The sequence below is a fragment of the Anopheles nili genome, chromosome 2, assembly GCF_943737925.1.
Source record: "Anopheles nili chromosome 2, idAnoNiliSN_F5_01, whole genome shotgun sequence".
Taxonomy (NCBI): Eukaryota; Metazoa; Arthropoda; class Insecta; order Diptera; family Culicidae; genus Anopheles; species Anopheles nili.
In genome coordinates, this window is record NC_071291.1 from 69,458,311 (window position 1) to 69,476,675 (window position 18,365).

The 18,365-nt window shown below is 45.7% G+C and overlaps 5 protein-coding genes across 5 annotated transcripts; 3 read left to right on the forward strand and 2 right to left on the reverse strand.

Moving 5' to 3' along the window:
* Window positions 1-350: 350 nt before the first annotated feature.
* LOC128732293 (uncharacterized) lies at window positions 351-1,705 on the forward strand. Its single transcript, XM_053825479.1, has 2 exons — window positions 351-427; window positions 492-1,705. Exons 1-2 carry the CDS (start codon window positions 421-423, stop codon window positions 1,703-1,705), a joined length of 1,221 nt encoding a protein of 406 aa, XP_053681454.1. The 5' UTR covers window positions 351-420.
* A 1,181-nt stretch (window positions 1,706-2,886) lies between these two features.
* LOC128729337 (uncharacterized) lies at window positions 2,887-3,396 on the reverse strand (the record flags this gene model as incomplete). The annotated part of the gene is made up of 1 exon (XM_053823014.1): window positions 2,887-3,396. A coding segment is annotated over one exon (510 nt), but the record flags the coding sequence as incomplete, so codon positions are not given.
* Window positions 3,397-3,408: 12 nt separating this feature from the next.
* Window positions 3,409-5,415, reverse strand: LOC128729345 (uncharacterized; the record flags this gene model as incomplete). Its single annotated transcript, XM_053823024.1, has 2 exons — window positions 3,499-5,415; window positions 3,409-3,459 (listed from the first exon to the last, which is right to left on the reverse strand). Coding segments are annotated over exons 1-2 (1,968 nt in total), but the record flags the coding sequence as incomplete, so codon positions are not given.
* A 1,220-nt stretch (window positions 5,416-6,635) lies between these two features.
* LOC128729347 (mucin-2-like) lies at window positions 6,636-14,154 on the forward strand. The gene is made up of 5 exons (XM_053823029.1): window positions 6,636-6,642; window positions 6,739-7,104; window positions 9,207-9,524; window positions 11,884-12,480; window positions 13,391-14,154. Exons 1-5 carry the CDS (start codon window positions 6,636-6,638, stop codon window positions 14,152-14,154), a joined length of 2,052 nt encoding a protein of 683 aa, XP_053679004.1.
* A 1,887-nt stretch (window positions 14,155-16,041) lies between these two features.
* On the forward strand, window positions 16,042-18,105 carry LOC128729360 (mucin-2-like). Its single transcript, XM_053823031.1, has one exon. It carries the CDS (start codon window positions 16,042-16,044, stop codon window positions 18,103-18,105), a length of 2,064 nt encoding a protein of 687 aa, XP_053679006.1.
* The last annotated feature ends 260 nt before the right edge of the window (window positions 18,106-18,365 follow it).

Here is an 18,365-nt window from a genome sequence, read left to right on the forward strand (position 1 = left end):
TCAGTTAGTCACCGATCGATCGTATCAGAGCAGATGCAGATCACTCTCAAATGCCATTTCAATGTTCGCCCGATTGTCCCGCTCGACGTCTTCTCCCCATCCCCAGTGCTCTTCCGTCACTCTAGGGCAGCACTGGCTGGACGCAAGCTGGACGTGATAAACACACTGGCCCCTGAATGAATCACATGCACTGCGCGTACTTCGACGCGCAAAGGATAACGAACTGTTCGCGGGAATAACCGTGAGTCAGTCGGTGATGGCGTCGCCGTGCGTGAACGCGCCGAAGGTCCACGGTATACTATAAAACCGAACTCCACCGATGGCGAGGTATCATTCTTCTTTTTCCAGACCGGAAAGGTGGAAAGAAATAGTTTGCGATAGCCAGCCCCAACGGACACCAGCGTGGCAAGCGGCTTCAATATGAACGGTAAGTACGAGCAATCCGAGAATGCTATCCGAGGAGCACTAAAGTGCGTTCTTTGTCCTTGCAGCGTTTCATTCATTGGTGACCGTAGTCCTGTGCTGTGTGGCACTCGTTACCGGCGAGTCGGGGCTGAAGTTCAGCTTCGAGGATGGCATGCCGGACGTGCGCTGCCCGCAGAACGATAACCCGATGAACCCGATCCATCTGCCAGTGGCAAACGATTGCGGTAAGTTCCAGAAGTGCTTCAATGGCCGTGCCTTCACGATCAGCTGCCCACCTGGGCAGGAATTCGGGATGCAGCTGCAACGGTGTGACTACCCGGTGTTCGCCCAGTGCCGAAAGGGATACGTTCAACCGCAACCGGCAGGATTCGTCTACGAGATCGGGCAAACCGATGCGCGGTGTCCACGATTTGATGATCCGTTCCATCCGGCACATTTGGCGCATCCGACCGATTGTAAGCGCTTTTTCAAGTGCTTCGATGGGCGCGCGTACGAGCTCGAGTGTCCAGATGGGCAGGAATGGGGTAAGGAGCTGAACCGATGTGATTACGCGTTTCTGGCGCGTTGTTCCACCGGTGGACGTCAGGATCAGCCTGGTGCCGAGGAGGAAAAGCAGAAGGAAACCGAGATCGAGAACGCACAGGACACGGAAAGCAACGAGAGCGGCTCAGCAGGTGAAGGAAGTCACTCATCAGAATCGAAGGAATCGAAAGAGTACGTCAAACCAGCCAAGGCCGAGTTTACCTACAACGCCGGAGTGAATGACGTGCGGTGTCCGAAATTCGACGACCCGTTCCGCCCGATTCATCTCGCACATCCGACCGACTGCCGGAAGTTCCTGAAGTGCTTTGATGGTCGTGCGTACACCATCGAATGTCCGCCCGGACAGGAGTTTGGTATGCGCATCAACCGCTGCGATTACCCGCAGTTCGCCCAGTGCTCGATGACGAACGGACGCAAGAGCTTGCGCAAGGCGGCCACTAAAGACGACTACTACTACGACGATTACTACGAGGAGGAAGACATCCCACTCGATTCGACCGAATGGACGCCGGAACAGCGGGAAATGATCGCAGGTACACAGGATTCACGCTGCCCGGACATCGATGATCCAGCCACGCCGGTTCACTTCATCCACTCGAAGGACTGTGGAAAGTTCTACAAGTGCTATGATGGACGTGCCTATCTGATCCAGTGTCCGACCGGGCAGCACTGGAGCGTCCGGTATGATCGGTGCGACTACCCGAAGGTGGCGAAATGTACCATCCGTGGTAGTTAGATGACGGATGCAAGGATTCGGCGCTTGCTGCGCTAGGCTTAAGGAAGTATTTATTTATCCAACAAACACACGCTTTACAGTGAATGGTACCACGAGGTGAGCGAACATTAAAATGTAAATAAAGCCGCTCATGAAGCTGCAAGATATCAGTCTGTGCGACCTTATTTCCCGGATGCTGGATCTACAGCCAGCATGTTTGAAATCTAACCGTTGCTGAATTTTCCTTCGCTTTTCTCGCTGCTCTGTAGTCATCTAGAAAACATCACCATGTATTCATTGAATGTATGTTGCCCAGCAACCGAGAAAAGAAACATTAGGAAGAAATCCTTTTTTTATTTCAAAAATAGCTCTTATTTTCATGCATTTTTATATTATTATTTATTTATGGATGGCCAGGCCGTATTTAGGTTAGTATACTTATTTGCGAGCTGAAAGGCATTTCCTCCCAACAGCAGCTGAGAGCCTTATCCCGGGCTGACTCGGTTATGCTCATGCATTTGTATCCCACTCATCAGTACAACATGAAGAAATCGTGTAACTTAAACCCCTCACTAGTTAGTCGAATAAAATAGGTCCTCTGATAAGTGGATATTTGCATATTTGCCAGTGGTTTAATTCTACCAAAATAAAACAAAACTCACATTGTTAAAGTTTAAACTCTTGTTTGTGTATATTCGAACAAGGATTTCGACCGTTTTTTTAAAGCATAGAATTTACTGTAATAAACTGATGAATAAACAACGTCTACCACCAAGATGCCATTTGTTTTATATTTCCCGTTGCTGAAAGTGCAAATTGTGTGTTACATATTTCTCCATTTATATAATCAGTAAATCAGTAATGCATATTTCTCCATTTATATAATCAGTCAAATATCATGGCTTTTCAAGGAGTTATCGCTTCAATACGGAACAATCGAGAAGAATCGAGAAGGATAGAGCGGATTCGTTGAAATGGACAACATTAGATCAGAACAATAAGCTACAGTGAAGTGACAATCTTAAAAACTAAGCAATAGGTTCGAAAAATAAACGACGTAACAGCAAAGCATCATGTGCTTGATAAATGCTGTGATTATTAATATTGCACGCCGAAGCCGTAATTCTTAACATTGATTTTACTAGGAAAGAAATGCGTATCTCCGTGTTTGAACAATGTCAGCACAATGGTTGCCGTAACATTTACCGAATTGAACAGTTTGCCTGAGCTGCATATTCGCAGCGGTTACTCAATGAATCAAACTCCAGCCCAAGTGGGCAACTCATCTCGTAGGCGATACCATTATAGCACTTCTGAAACTTTACACAACTGGTGGTGCTCGGGAAGTGCACCGGTTTGGCCGGATCATCGGTACGAGGACAACGTGAGTCAACTCGAATAACTGGCTTCTCGTAGACACGCACGTCCTCGTCATCGTCTTCATCATAGGCCGATCCGTGTTGCACCTCCGGTCGACGGTTCACGTTTGACGGTTGTTCGCGAATCTGAGGACGTTGAGGTGGCTTTTGAATTGCTGATGGTCTTTGCATAGGAACGGGCACAACCTGCTGTTGCTGCTCGTGAATCTGGTGATTTTGTTGCTGTTGTTGTTGTTGTTGTAGTTGTTGCTGCTGCTGCTGCAGTTGCTGCTGCTGCTGCAGTTGCTGCTGTTGTTGCAACTGCTGTTGCTGCTGTTGCAGTTGTTGCTGCTGCAGTTGTTGCTGTTGCTGCTGTAGTTTTTGTTGCTGCTGCAGTTGTTGATGCTGCTGTTGCAATTCCTGCTGCTGTTGCAGTTGCAGCTGTTGCTGTTGTTGTTGCTGTTGCAGCAGTTGTTGCTGTTGCTGCTGCTGTAACTGATACTGCTGTTGTTGCTGCTGCTGCTGTTGGTTCTGTTGCTGCTTATGTTGATTTTGTAGCTGTGGCTCATACTGTTGCTCTTGATATTGCTGCTGCTGCTGCTGATTTTGCATCTCCCAGGGATTCGTTGGCATGCGATTAGGTTGGTATTGCGTTTGTTCTTGCTCACGCTCGGCAGGACGAATCGGTCGTTCCGGATTCCGCTGAGGTTGAGGCTGACGGTTTACTTGCGGCTGAGGAGCTCGGTTAGGCGGCGAGGCTTGCCAAGGAGTATCAATGGCTTGTTCACCCGGGTACCTCGGTTTCACTGGCGACTGCGATCCAAACAAACTTCCGGGAGCTCCCTGTTCCAGCGGGAAAGGTGCTTGATTTCCTTCAAAAGGCTGCTGGTATGGATAGTTTGGCGAGTTTTGGAAGGCAGGAGGTTTGTTTTCCAGTTGTGGCTTCGCTATTTCCGATGGCTTTTGTGATTGAACTGTAGACTGCTCATTTGTCGGAGCCTGTCCCCAGTACTGCACCGGACGTTCGTTCACTGGCTTCGGCTGAGTTGGCTTGAAAGGCTGAGGCCCATCATGCGGCCATTGGCCATTGAATGGCAGCTGAGGTTCTGCGTCAGGTTTCGGTTGGCTTGGTTGGTATGCATCTGGCCGCACCGGCTTCGGTTTGTACGGAGACTGTTCCTCTTGGGGACGTGGGAGCTGATATGACATTTGATACCCTTTTTCGGGCTCCTGAGGGACCAGCTGAAATTCTTGGGGCTTAGGTTGGAAAGGTTTCGGAACGTTCGGCATGAGCTTCTCTATGTTTGGCTGGTTCGAAGGGAAATGTTGTTGTCCTTCGCCGGACCACTGCCCAAAGTTAGGCATTTGATACCCACCATCAGGCCTTGGTTGACCCGATTGGAAAGGTTGCTGTCCAAACAGCGCCATTTGTGGACCAAAATCAGGTCTGGATTGGCTGGCTTGCTGAGCATCGGGTCTTACTTGGTTTGGTTTAAGTGGCCGTTGTCCGTCCTGCGTCCGATGCTGCTGGTACTGCGTTTCAAATCCTACCTCAGGTGCTGGTTGCAAATCAACCGGCTTCGGTTTGACCAATTCAGGTTTCGGCTCGCTGGGCTGAGAGCCTTGCCAATTCGGCTGGCTCAATTGTTGCCCATAATACGACAGTTGCCGCTCGGCATCCGGTTTAGGTTGGCCTGGTTGGTACGCATCAGGTCGCATTAGGCTCGGCTGATAGGCGTCTTGTCCCTCTTGACGGTGGTTTTGCATCTGATTCGTAGAACCTTGGGAATCTTCCCAGGACAGACCAGACTGTTTCCACGGCTGCGCGTCAGAGGGATGCTGTTCTCGTTCAGGTTTAAGCTGGCTCGACTTAAAATCATTTAACTCCGGTTGAGTGGGAAGAAAGTACGTCTTTTGATATTCAGTCTGCTGCTCTTGTGGGTTTGGAATCGAAGGCTGACCACCTCCCATTTCGCTTTGACCCACGAATGGTTTTCGCGCTTGAACGTTTAGATTGCTCGATCCAAAATATTCTTCGGCAACGTTTTCAACCGATGGTTTGTTCGATTGCGAACGCTCAAGCACAGGACGTTGTCCAGGGATCTCTTGCTCGCGATGCTGCGACCATTGCTGATGTTCGTCTTTGTCGCTAACCGGTACAGCCGGACGAGGAGAAATAATCAATTCTGGAAAACCTTGTTGTTGTTCCAACTGGCCCTGACGGGCGAACAAATCACCGTAGGCGAATGGGGCAGTCATTGGTTTGCCCTTATCCGCCAGCCATAATGGACGCTCAAGATACGTGGCCCCGATTATGGTTCCGAACGATAGGATCACCACAAGGAATGTTCCTAGATGGCTAACAGCACACATAGTGATAACTGAAAATGTGGAAAGTGAACGAAAAGTGCTACTACAACCATCCCAACGACGTGGTAAATATTATGTATCGGCCATCATCTCTTATTTACCTCTCATGTACCGGGATGCTTCGTTAGTTAAACTGCACTTGTAACAGATGCGAGAGAATGATTTACAATTTATAACCTTCTGATGGACAAGCAACCAGCCAGGGCCATACAAATGAGGCCCTTCAAACGCATCCGCTTAAATTATCTTATCAAGCACCGCTCCATCGCACGTGGCGTCTACTTTTCCGAAACATTGGGCGCACAGTTTTAGCGAAAAACTGACCCATTAATGGACGTTTCAGGTCATGGGTAATGCAAGATTTTTGTTACGTTTTTACGACACTGTGACAAGTCTTTATCGCTGGCATCGCACGGAAAGTAGCTGAAACTAGCCCCCGAACACTTTGCTACCGGATCTTGAATGGAAATTCGAAACTTTGCTCTTTTTTTCGTTACTCAGTGTGCTAAACGATCAGTTAAACGTAGTGCCAGTCAATTGAACTTCGCCGATTGGAGGGTATATGGTGACATCAAACATTCAAACACACAGCGTTGATTCCGTATCAGGAATTTAAAACTCTATCAACTAAGAATACAAAATGAAATTAGAACTGTATCTCAAACTTTAATTTATACCTACGATTATACTATTGTTCATTTTACCATAATTCTTTTAATGACTATATCATTTAAACAATAATTTGATAAATTAAAATTGATGCCCCATTGTCACAACCTCCAAATGGTTCAACAATCTTATACAATGATAAGTACAACCCCACATGCTAGTCAATCGAATCAATGCGGGTCAGTAAACATTAAGTTTGAGTGGTGCTTCAAATTATATCTGCTCTGTCACATACTCTTACATATGTTAAACGGAAAACTTTTGTTCTTGCCGGTGCGTTAGCTCGCTGATTTGAAATGTAATATTCCGAAAATTTGGAAAAGAATCGATCAAAATCAAGGAACCATCAAATCAGACACATCGCCTGCGATAAAGAACAGCTGGTAGATGGTGAACAGAAAAATGCATTCTAACTAATAACTTCAACAAGCAATCGACCACTAGCGGAACGACGTTGAATACGAGTATATATAGTCTACCTGTGCGCCTTCATCGACATCACAGTTCACTAAAGTTCCCTAACGTTAGCTTACTGCAACAAAGTACACGGAAAAATGAACGGTAAGTTTCAATCTAGGCAAATTTGCAAGCGGTTATAGAACAAGTAGCCGTAGTGTAAGAGGTTCTATTAACCGTCTGTCTTGGTCAAACCCACAGCCATTCTTGCGGTAGCATTGTGCGTCATCGCTGGAGTCTCGGCTCAGTACAACTACCAAGGGGATATTGGAGTTCCCCAGAACTACTACAGCAACCAGTACAACTCCGGTTACAACGGCCAGTACAACAACCAGTACCAAGGCCAGTACAATGGTCAGCAAATGACTGGACCTACTAAGGCCATCGCTGATCCTCGTTGCCCACGCACGGATGATCCGATGCGCCCGGTTCACCTGCCGTACAACGGCAACTGCGCCAAGTTCTTGAAGTGTACCGGGGGCATGGGCTTCGTCATGGACTGCCCTGCTGGACTGGACTTCAGTGCCCGCATGAACCGTTGCGATTATCCGGGTGTGGCTCAGTGCCGCAACTAATTGATCGGTATGCTGCAAAGCTATTAGGTACATATAATAATCCTGAAAAAAGGTTACCACAGGTAAAGACGCTGGACACTATGCACTCAAACTGGCTTGAATATATCATGGAAACAAGAGCCAACATTTGGACTGAAATATCTTCCAAATAAAGCACCTTCATAATGCCAACAAAAGCATGCTTTTTATTTGTGCGCTACTAAAACTATCCGAAAATATTTGTATAAAATTTTTAATAATTTTTCCCCAACAGCAATGGACCTACCTAAAAACATTAAATTTTTGAATCGAAAAAAGCTTTTTTGCATTTTTGCATTGCACTTAAGGATCATAATCAGAACATAATGAAAGGACCTGTGTTCCTTATTGTGCTCGTATATTCACTACATGCAACGGATCGATTGCAAGTATGTTTTATGCATCATTAATCATCATTTAATTAATTCTACATAGTTTTACAGCGGCTGTAGGCAAAGGTGTCGCCATAAAACACAGTTCAATCACGTTTTTAATCGTCATCGTTCAGATGGATGGTAATCAGTTCCTGTTAGATTTAATCCCAAAAACCAAACTACAGAATGAATGGCAAATTAATGGGTTAACTTATCAAAATCCTCAAAATATTACTATTCATTAATTATTGAAATGAACTAAACTAACTTGAAATAAATAAATTAAATTAATCTTTTTAACTCATGCTGTCTTTGACTTTGATATTTAGTCAATAAAAAAAATCAAATGATATAAATACAAAATAGTAAATCACAACGATATCACACAAATTAATTTTGAATTGTTCAATCGCTAAAGAAACCGGATTTTGTAACAAAAATAAAAGCAAGGATTTACGATGAAAAAGCAGCTTAACTTTGACAGCTTAGCTATCTATATGTTACATGGAAATCCATTCGTAACATTTCGCAAGTATTTTTTAAGTAGAAGCTCACTCTATAAAATTCTATTTGGACGGATCTTTCATTTTTCCTGATTTTTCGTCCTTTAGATTTTTAAACCTAGTCTGTAAAAAATTATACAGTCATACAAGGTTGAATATGTTGATTTCCGACTATAGCAACTAAATGTTTTTTTTTTATTTCGTCATATAGACTGGTTTTACAACGAATAAAGTATTCCACAAATTAAATTGATTGGAATTCCCTTTGTACCAAGTAAATTGTTAAAAAATGTACAAATATAGATTAAATTTTATTGTTTTATAAAAGATTTCACATTTTCAATTAATGTTTTAAGTTTTTAAATTTATGTTTTTTATACGGATTTGTAAGAGGATAAATATTCATATATGTCAAATATACAGTACATATTAAAGTAACATGTGTGAACAGTACTCGTTTTATTTACATTTATTTACGATACTATCAAATACGGCATGTTAGAATATAATATAGCCGACACCTAAGTTACCAACATCTATAAAATAGCTTTAAACTCTTTTGAATTTTCCTATAAACATCGTGAAAAAATGCTGCAAAAATTACTATTTTAAACTGCAGCTGTATTGTACTTCTTCAATGAAAATTAACAGATGTTTTCACTCGATACCGGAAAACATTTTCCAGGAAAATAATTCCCTCCAAATGGAACTAAGTAGTTTGATTGATAAACATCCGGAAGTTAGAAGACGCGTTTGTCGCCAAGCACAGGAGCAGAACCTGGAGCTCTTTTAGCGTAAAGGGGTGGCGAAGACGTTTATCTGACCATCTTTTTTTCTCCGAAATACCGATAACACACTTTAGCAGATACTATACCGACCGATAGCGGCGTAAAAGCGTGCGATGGCCAACGCAGCAGGCGGCAATTAGCGAAAGCAACTTATCAATTAGGCAAAGTACTTTCCAAACTTTTGTATAAAAGCGTCGCGTAGGTGGTCATCTAAGCATCATTTGGTAACCAGCAATTTCCAAAGCTAATTGGCCCAAGCGCAACTCCCTCACCAGCCAAACACCACCAACGAAAATGAAGGGTAAGCGTCTCCAAAGGCTCAACCGGGAGAGCCTTCCTGAAGGTTTTCCGGAGAGTAAAGAAAACATCATCGCCACGCGGCTAATCACGGATGTTTATCTTTCCCAACAGCTTTTATCGTTTTTGCTGCCATCGTGTCGGCCGTTGCCGCTTTCCCGCAGTACCCCGAGTACTACAGCAACGTCCAGGAGCCTCGCTTCGAGCCGTACTACGCCCCACAGCAAATGGAGCCCCAGTACCAGCCGCAATACCAGCCCCAGGGCGAGAAGCTGAGCCCGGACGGTTACAAGATTGTGCCCGGAGTCGTTGATGCCCGCTGTCCCCGTGCCGACGATCCGATCAAGCCGGTCCACCTGGCCGTCAACGGAAACTGCCACAAGTTCATGAAGTGCTTCGGTGGCCGTGCCTACGAGATGGACTGCCCGGCTGGTCTGGAATTCGGAGCCAAGGTTAACCGTTGCGATTACCCAGCTCTCGCCCAGTGCTCTCGCTTCTAATTGATCACCGATGAACTGCCGGCTGCAAGATCTTTGCGAAATTTGCGAATTGTGGACATGTATTGAATAAAGCAACAGGTTTTGCTCTGAAATCAATCAAATCGTTTGTTAGATGAGTTTTCCATCCAATACTATGCTAGCTCGATCGCTTGGTTCGACGCTTGGATCTCTAATGAAAGCAGGGCTGAAAATCATTTAGCATGATTCTCTAAATACGGTTTGGTTTATGTTAGAATTACTACTAAGTTGGTGTTTAATTTTACAAAAACAAGATGTTGAAATTGATGGCTATTAATCAGAGCCCCCCTATGCTCTTTGATATCCGAAGCTTTAGCGTGCGGCACAAACACACGATAGTATCGGGATCAAAAATATCATAAAATAGAACATAATATGATATTTAAAAAAGAAAAGCTGGATACTTCTCTTGAGTTTGATGCAAACATACATAATTTGTTTTTATTTTTTTAGTTTTTTTAACCTTACCAGGGATAACTGCCATTCGTTACATGCCGTTTTATTGTCCGTTGTTTTCATTACATAAGATTACTTTTCGTACCGTTACACTCAGTTTTTTTTTTGCAAAAGAGCCATTATCAACTCGATGTATGTTGTTATTCAGGGCTTTTACAAATGTTTTTTTTTCGGCTTGGCAATCAAACAACAAAGTCACTAATCAGAGCTGCAAATGGCTTTCAGTACTGAGAAACCTCTGTATTAGACAACAGTTATGCGATTACATACGGCTACACCGGGCTAGCGATGGGTAGTCGCAGCGATTGTTCTTGGCATCGAATTCCAACCCACCCGGGCAATTCATCTCGTAAGCGCGACCACCGAAACACTTCATGAACTTGTTGCAATTGCCGACACGCGGCAAATGGATCGGTTTGGCCGGATCATCTGTTCGTGGGCACCGGGCATCGACGACACTGACCGCGGGCTTGTACTGGGGCTCGTTCTGCATTTGCCGAACGTCATCACGCGCGTCCTGACGATCGTCCCAGGATGGCCGATTGAAGACGAGCTGCTCCAAAGGCATCTCGATCGGTTGGTTCGCCTGCTGAACCTGAACACGCCCGTCGACGGAACAACGCACGACGTAGTCATAGTCACAGCTCCGTTGCTCCGTATCGTACTCCAACCCTTCCGGGCAGCGCATCTCGTAAGCCATACCAGACGAGCACACCAGAAAGCGATTGCAATCGGACGGGTGCGACAGATGTATGGTCTTTTCTGGATCATCAACGCGCGGACACCGTGGATCGCGTGTTGCCAATACCTTTGCTTCCAGGGCGCTCACCAGCGCGAGGACTAGCACGAATGTAACGTGAATGCCTGAAAAGAAAAGCGTTACCATTACGAAATCGGACCGGTTGGGCTTGCTCGAAGCGTTATACTACCTTGCATTTTAGGCTCAGCTCAGTCTGCTGGGTCTTTCCACGATCGAACTGCTCACGAATATGTACGTCTTTTGTCAACGGGTAGGAACCATTTTATAGCAACCAGCCCCAAGGCTAGTTGAATTCCGCACAAAGCTTCTACGTCATTTTGTACAGAGCTTTGTGGCCCAGGGACGGCCAAAAGATCAAAGTGTTGTATCCATTAAAAGAACATTTTTCCGGTACTCTGCCCGCTGTGTCTGTGTCGTTCTGTGGTGAATCAGCACCACAGAACTGGTAGCAGACACTCTTTTGCCGTGCTAAAACCGTATGTTCTCCTGACTAAGCTTTGAACGACCGAGTTGTACAAGCGCGAGAGCTTTGAAAATGGCCCACTATCTTATCAGTGGGTTGCGTGGGGGAAAATAACCCAATAAACGCATTGACAAAAACGCGATAAATAATCGGACCGGGTTCGCGTGTGCGCAGGGGTTATCAGTATCATGTTGAGCCTCTCGAAGTCGTACCAACTTCGGACCGCATCTGCTAAGCACGGGATCGTTCAATGTAGATATTACTCGATTAACACAAAACTGACTAGATTTGCCATAGAATATTTACGATAACTGCACCATTCCAGCGGACTCAGCCGATTAGATAGAGGTTTCAGTAACTAGGTGCCTGCGCAAAAGAGGTCATGGACAGAATTGTCCTGTATCGTGAGTTGATCGGTTGTTCAGCGGTTGACACGAGGCAAAATGCTGTCGCATACCAAAGTTACGTGTTTGCTAGTTTTGCTAATGGCAAGTGCAGCCCACTGCCAGAAACCAGATTGTGCAGATGATCATGGCTTAAGTCAGTCGTTTCCCCACGAAACGGATTGTACTCTGTACTATATTTGTTCGGAAGGGAACACATATCTGCTGACGTGTTTGGCTGGGTATCACTTCTCACCCATTACGTTGCGATGTGAGCCTCCGGAAGAGGCGCTATGTGATCCGGATTTTGCAACAACAATATCAAGCGTGCCAAATGAACCGACGCTTCCGACAACGCCAAGTCCCACGTATCCATCCGATGCGACTACCACAGTTACGACAATGGAATCAACTTCACCGCCCACAACAACAACTACAATGGAAACAACCTACGAGACCACGAGTACGTCTATGGTGTCCACGGAGCATCCAACCGATACCACAGTTACCGGATCCTCGCAATCTCCGGAGACAACGACAACCGGACAATTGACCACCGATACAACCTTCACGGTTCCGACCGTTCCTACTGCTGCACCTCCCACGGTACCAACTGCGCCACCATCTACGACAACCACGCCAGTTTCAACGACGGAAACCGAAACCACAGGAACAACGACGGTCATGAGTTCCACAGAAATCGACGAAACCAGTACACAGAGTTCCAGTACTACCAGTGCTACTAGTGAACCTACACCAACTGATGAACCTGGATCTTCAGTCACGGAGCCAGAAATTACACAATCTAGTACAACAGTGGTAGAGCCCACGGAAACCATACGAAAACTGGAGCTGGACTTTTTATTTTTTGAAGGAAGGGCTACGAATTAAAAGAATTATAAAAAATCGATGCAAAAAAACAACAAGTAAAGAAATATTTTTTACTGGAGTTCATAATGAGAAAAAAAAGAGAGACAAGCAAACCAATTATCAAAAGTAAACAACCAAACCGATGTTTTTATAAAATATTTATATAATAAAATTGAATGAAGCATTGTTTTGGCGAAGAATAAAACAATTTTACCGGAAGGCTCCATTGAAATTACAAATTCCTCACATCATTTTGGCTAACCATATTTATGATAAGCTGAAATGGTTCGAAAATTAAGTGTAAAATCTACAACAAAAAAACAACATACATGTAATAAATCCATGTAATATTTAATTTATACAACCGTAGTTCTTATCAAATTTATGCCTGCAAATTATTATATTTTATTATCCTGCCATAATTTTATAGCAAAAAAAGCTCTATCCATATCCTTCCTTTATCTCACTACAACCTCAACCAAACTAATGATTCAGTAGTATTTAGCTTGGACCACGACATCGATGTGCTACTATCTGCAGACAATCACGTCTAATCTGCGGATCAACTGCTACGAAAAATATTCTGCAACAATTTGTATCTTATCTCGGTTGCTCTCGTAATTACGCAGACGCAAGCAACTGGCCTTGTCAGTGCTCCTTAGAAGCTATATAAGATGGAGTCTTAGTGGTATTTTTACAGTACTGCTATAAGTGACGATTGCGAATTGGTCCATTTATAAACTTTGTCCAGTTCATTGGGTTAGGAGATCTCCGGTCAGTGTGTGATTCTTTTTTCGGAAGCACGAGTGTCGTAAGAATGAAGTGCCTCGTCATTGCGCTTCTTGCAGTCGGTTCGATTGCTTTGCACGTGAACGCGCAAGGAAAGTTGGATCCTCGCTGCCCCCTAGTGGATAACCCGAACAACCCAACCCAGCTGCCACACGAAACCGACTGCGGCCTGTTCTATACCTGCTCGTGGGGCTATGCATACTTGAAGCAATGTCCAGTAGGCCAACACTTCTCTGTTGCCCTTCAGCGGTGCGAGAATCCGTACGTCGCACAATGCACCCTCAGTGGAGGTACTACCACGACGGGAGCTACTCTGCCAACAACTACAACAACAACTACGACAACAACAACAACCACTACCACAACTGCCCTCCCAACTACCACGACGACCCAGCCCACTACGACGACAACTACGACAGCGGCTCCAACTACCACGACGGGATCTCCAACCGTTCCGACTCCGGTACCAACGGCTCCTACTCCAGGATCTACAACATCGACGACCAGCGCCAGTACGGTAACCACCACCCCTACCACCAGCTCTACCACTGCGGCTACTACGTCTACTACGTCTGCCACGTCCGCGATACCAACGGCTCCCACCCTGGCGTCTTCATCTACCGTGGCAAGTGTGACGACCACGACTCCTGTCGGTTCCCAAACCACGGTTCCTACGGCTCCAACACCGACGCAGACAGTGCCGACCGCTCCGACGCCAGGAACTGCGACTGCTACAACGTCCCAAGTGACCACTACGCAGAGTAACACAATTCCGACGGTTCCCACGGCTGGACCTCCTACGGTTCCAACTGCCGCATTCTAGATGGCCAGAACACCTGAAATAATAATCTAATTGCTTTTTCGATCTGTAAAACCGTCCCGCATGGTACGCCCGGATCGATCAATATAAGCTTAGCAAACGTCAGACAACAGTAGTTTTTTAAACATAGCCATAGTAACACCAAACGCCAAAAAATATAACTATATTAAACCTTCAGCAACCATAAAGCAATAAATCATATTTATTACCTCCGACGGTATTTAATTCTTACCAATCGATGTGGGTCTAGACTCTTTATATGAACCTATGATTGATTGGTACGTACCCGCGCACATTCCGGATAATTTCTTATCGGCAACGTGCGCAAGTGGCTTAAAATGATAGCCCAAATAAGCTCGATTAGATTGTTATTTACTCAGCCAGCGTCTGATCTACACCGGAACAAGCGTTTGCTTATCTTTCTTTTTAAATATGGCTTAAAAATACAGGAATACCACGCAATCCAACTTCGAACAATGGGTTACTGTTAAATAACGGCTCATATTAAATTATGCCGGTGTGTGCATTGGTAAAAAAAATCTATATATCTTTATTATTTTATGCAACGGATTTCGACTGAAACGAATGTTTCATATCTGTCAAAAGTTCAAGGGCTTAGATAGACTATGTCTTTAAAAATCGATGACCAATGCGCATGCGCTTCGTAGTTAGTTAGGATGGCTAAAGTAATTTCAGCTATCGAACACTCATTTATTTTATGGACTGTTATGATCGTGCTTTATTGATTGTCTCAAATATCGTGCTAGATCGCAAGCACCGGAAACTACAGTACAACGAAATCCGCTCATTACAGTAGATGTACTAACGTGCACGTGTTCAGAATCGAGGTTCGTTTTCTTATTCAGAGGAATTTTTATTTGATTAAAACAAATAGATTGAAGTCACTACAAGCTATTACAAGCATGGTCCAGTTTGCCAAAAGTTCTGCTACAATGATCATTCTTGTGATGAGCATTCTATTTGCCGTCGTCTGCCTATGTCAAGAGGAAACAACACTTGAACCTGGTGATGAGCCGTTTTTGGAAGTGCTGTATAGCCGCATCCTTCGACTGAGATGTCCGCAAGGTCAACGATGGTACAACCTCCTTAAGAAGTGCATCGTAGTTCCGACAGCACCCACAGCGGCGCCCACATCATTTTTATAATGCGTGTTGCTTGTATGAATAAATAAAAACTTAACTTCAAGCAATGCGTGTGAAAATCATAAGCATTTTAAATGATGACCTTAAATTTTTTGTCGATACATATTTTAGCCAAATCAACAAAAGTATTCCCTCACCCCAAGACAATTCGAACAAACGTTATATTTGTTGTTTCTAATCAACAGTGTACCGATTCTATCATCAGTTCTGCCTACATCGAATGCTTGTGGCTAGCAGAGATAACGTGTTTTGTGTTATCGTAGGAATTATCTTGCATCCAGATCACATATCTCGTTCGTTCGCTATATTTTTGCAAGCTTTTGCCCCAAGTCCATAATCATTGTACCGATCAATGCTACTAGCAAGCAAGAACTGTGCCTAGTATCCAAACACACGTGTCCCTTTAGCGCGTTACAACAAACACAATTATATCATAATTAAAGTTGCCTGAACCGCCACTAGCTGCACACGATTGTGAAGCTTTCCGGAAGTACCCATATATCACTAATCAACAACCCAATCAACGGAAGTGAATATATACGTTTTGGTGCTGGTACAGAAAAAAAATTCTCGATTACTTGACACCGTACGTTGTTCGTCAACTTGTCATCTGTCAAGATGCGCACGTTTCGGACATGCTAGAGTGCCAGTACAAAAGCTAACTAGCGATGCCGGGACGCACCTAGTTTTGATTTGATCGCAGAAGTGGGACATCGTCGGCGCCAAGATGGCCAGGCTGCGATGGGTGGTTTGTGCGACGAGCTTCATCGTGATGTCACTGATGCAAGGCAGCGACGCCTTAAATACCTGCCCGAAGGGTAGTACCATGGAGCACCCGGCCGACTGCCAGAAGTATCTGGAATGCATGGACAACAAGCTCATGCTGCTGACGTGCTCCGACGACTACTACAACGCAACGAGCGGTTCCTGTTCAGCGTATGCCCCAAGTGATTGTGACTTACGCAAAGAGCAACCGAACCTGGCCCGCAGCGACGGAACCTACCTTGGCTACGCTGTTGTGGACCCATGCGCTCCATACAGGCCTGGATTTAAATTGCCGCATCCGGAAAATTGCCAAAAGTTCTACCAATGCACTCAGTCAGGAGCAGCGCTGTTCAACTGTCCGGCAAATCTGAAGTTCCACGCCGTTTTGAAGGTTTGTGTTTGGCCACAGCAAGCGCAATGCGTTCCGAGTTCAACAAATCCGCCACCCACTCCTTCACCACCCACTCCGGGACCTCCCATTTCGACAACACCTTCCGATGATGCCGATGACGACGGTAATCTGCCGGATGATTTGTGTGAGCCTGGTTGCTTCCTCGATCTGCGATGTAGTGTCGACTGTGATCCGATCTTCCCGCCGGCTGTGTTCCCACATCCTAGCCGCTGTGATGCATACTTCAGTTGCAACACTAACGGATATGCGTGCGTACGAGAGTGTCCTCCCGGCATGTGGTTTAGTTCCACGTTTCAGAGGTGTGTAAGTACGATTTTGGTTGAAAATGAATGCACTCCATACACGCCTCCCGAATGCAAAGATCCTGTGTGTGTGCCGCATCCGGATTGCCCCGTCCCCGACACTGATCCTCCCACAGTACTGGAACATCCGGATAGCTCCGAAAAGTACTACATTTGCCGGGATGGTTCTGCGTGTGAAATGAGGTGTCCACCAGGACTCGAATGGAGCATTGTTACGCAACAATGCGATGTTCCTCCGGGAGATATTGAAACGACAACGGAAGAGCCTACAACAACAACCACAGTAGCACCCACAACAACGACCACAGTGGCACCAACAACAACAACCACGGTAGCAACCACAACAACGACCACAGTAGCACCCACAACAACGACCACAGTAGCACCCACAACAACGACCACAGTAGCACCCACAACAACGACCACAGTGGCACCAACAACAACAACAACCACAGTAGCACCCACAACAACGACCACAGTAGCACCTACAACAACGACCACAGTAGCACCCACAACAACGACCACAACGGAACTTACAACTCTAACGACACCCGGTGTAGATTGTCCTACGTGTCCACCCTCGAACTGCGTACCGGACAGTAGATGTCCTCTGTGCGAAAAATGCATACCTACCTTTTTCCCGCACGAAAAATGCGACATGTACTATAAGTGTAACTTTGGAATGATTTGCGAAATGAGGTGTCCTCCCGGATTGCACTTCAACTGGCGCGAGAACGTGTGCGATTGGCCGGAGCAAGCAGGTTGCGAGTTTCTACCGGATGTTCCGAATCCTCCAATCCCTCCGCCAGTTTCCGTCTGCCATCCACATCCCAGCTGCCCGGCTGGTGATAGCACTGAGACGTTCCTGCCTCACCCGAACGATTGCACGCTCTTCTACAAGTGCAGCTGGGGTAAAGCCTGCCTGAAGGAATGCCCCGATGGGCTGCACTGGAGCGTTACTCAAATGCGCTGCGAATGGCCATTCCTGGCCGGGTGCGACCCCAATATACCCCCCGCCGATCCGAGCTGCCCCACGTGTCCGTGTGTGCCCTGCCGATCAAACCGGAACAGATGCCAGCCGTCTTCGCGATGCCCTCCGGCCAGCATGCCCAGCTTTACGATAAGCTTCGGTCACGAGCGCAACTGCAATCAATTCTATGAGTGCCTGTCTGGGCAGGCGTGCGTTCTCGAGTGTCCCCGCGGGCTGGAATACAGTGGTGGCGTGGAACGTTGCGATGAACCCGCTAAGGCTCAATGCAATCGCCATTGGGGTCTCCCGGGGGGTCGCTCTGACGATGCTGATGATCACTAATGGCTGCACCTTTAGATTACGTGTTTTTGAGGCATTGCCAAATGCATCAATTCGTGTTGCAGGTGCATATCGAATAGCGTCTATGAATAAAATGTCTGTAGCTCTTTACCTATATGTATCGAACTCGCTTGCAAAACGTGTGTGTGTTAATCTTTTGAGAAATACGGGTCAATATGACAGGTTACAGATAAGGTTCGCTTTTCGATTTGGTTTAAAAATCATGGTCTGAAATAAATACTATACCTTTACGCGGTGTACCT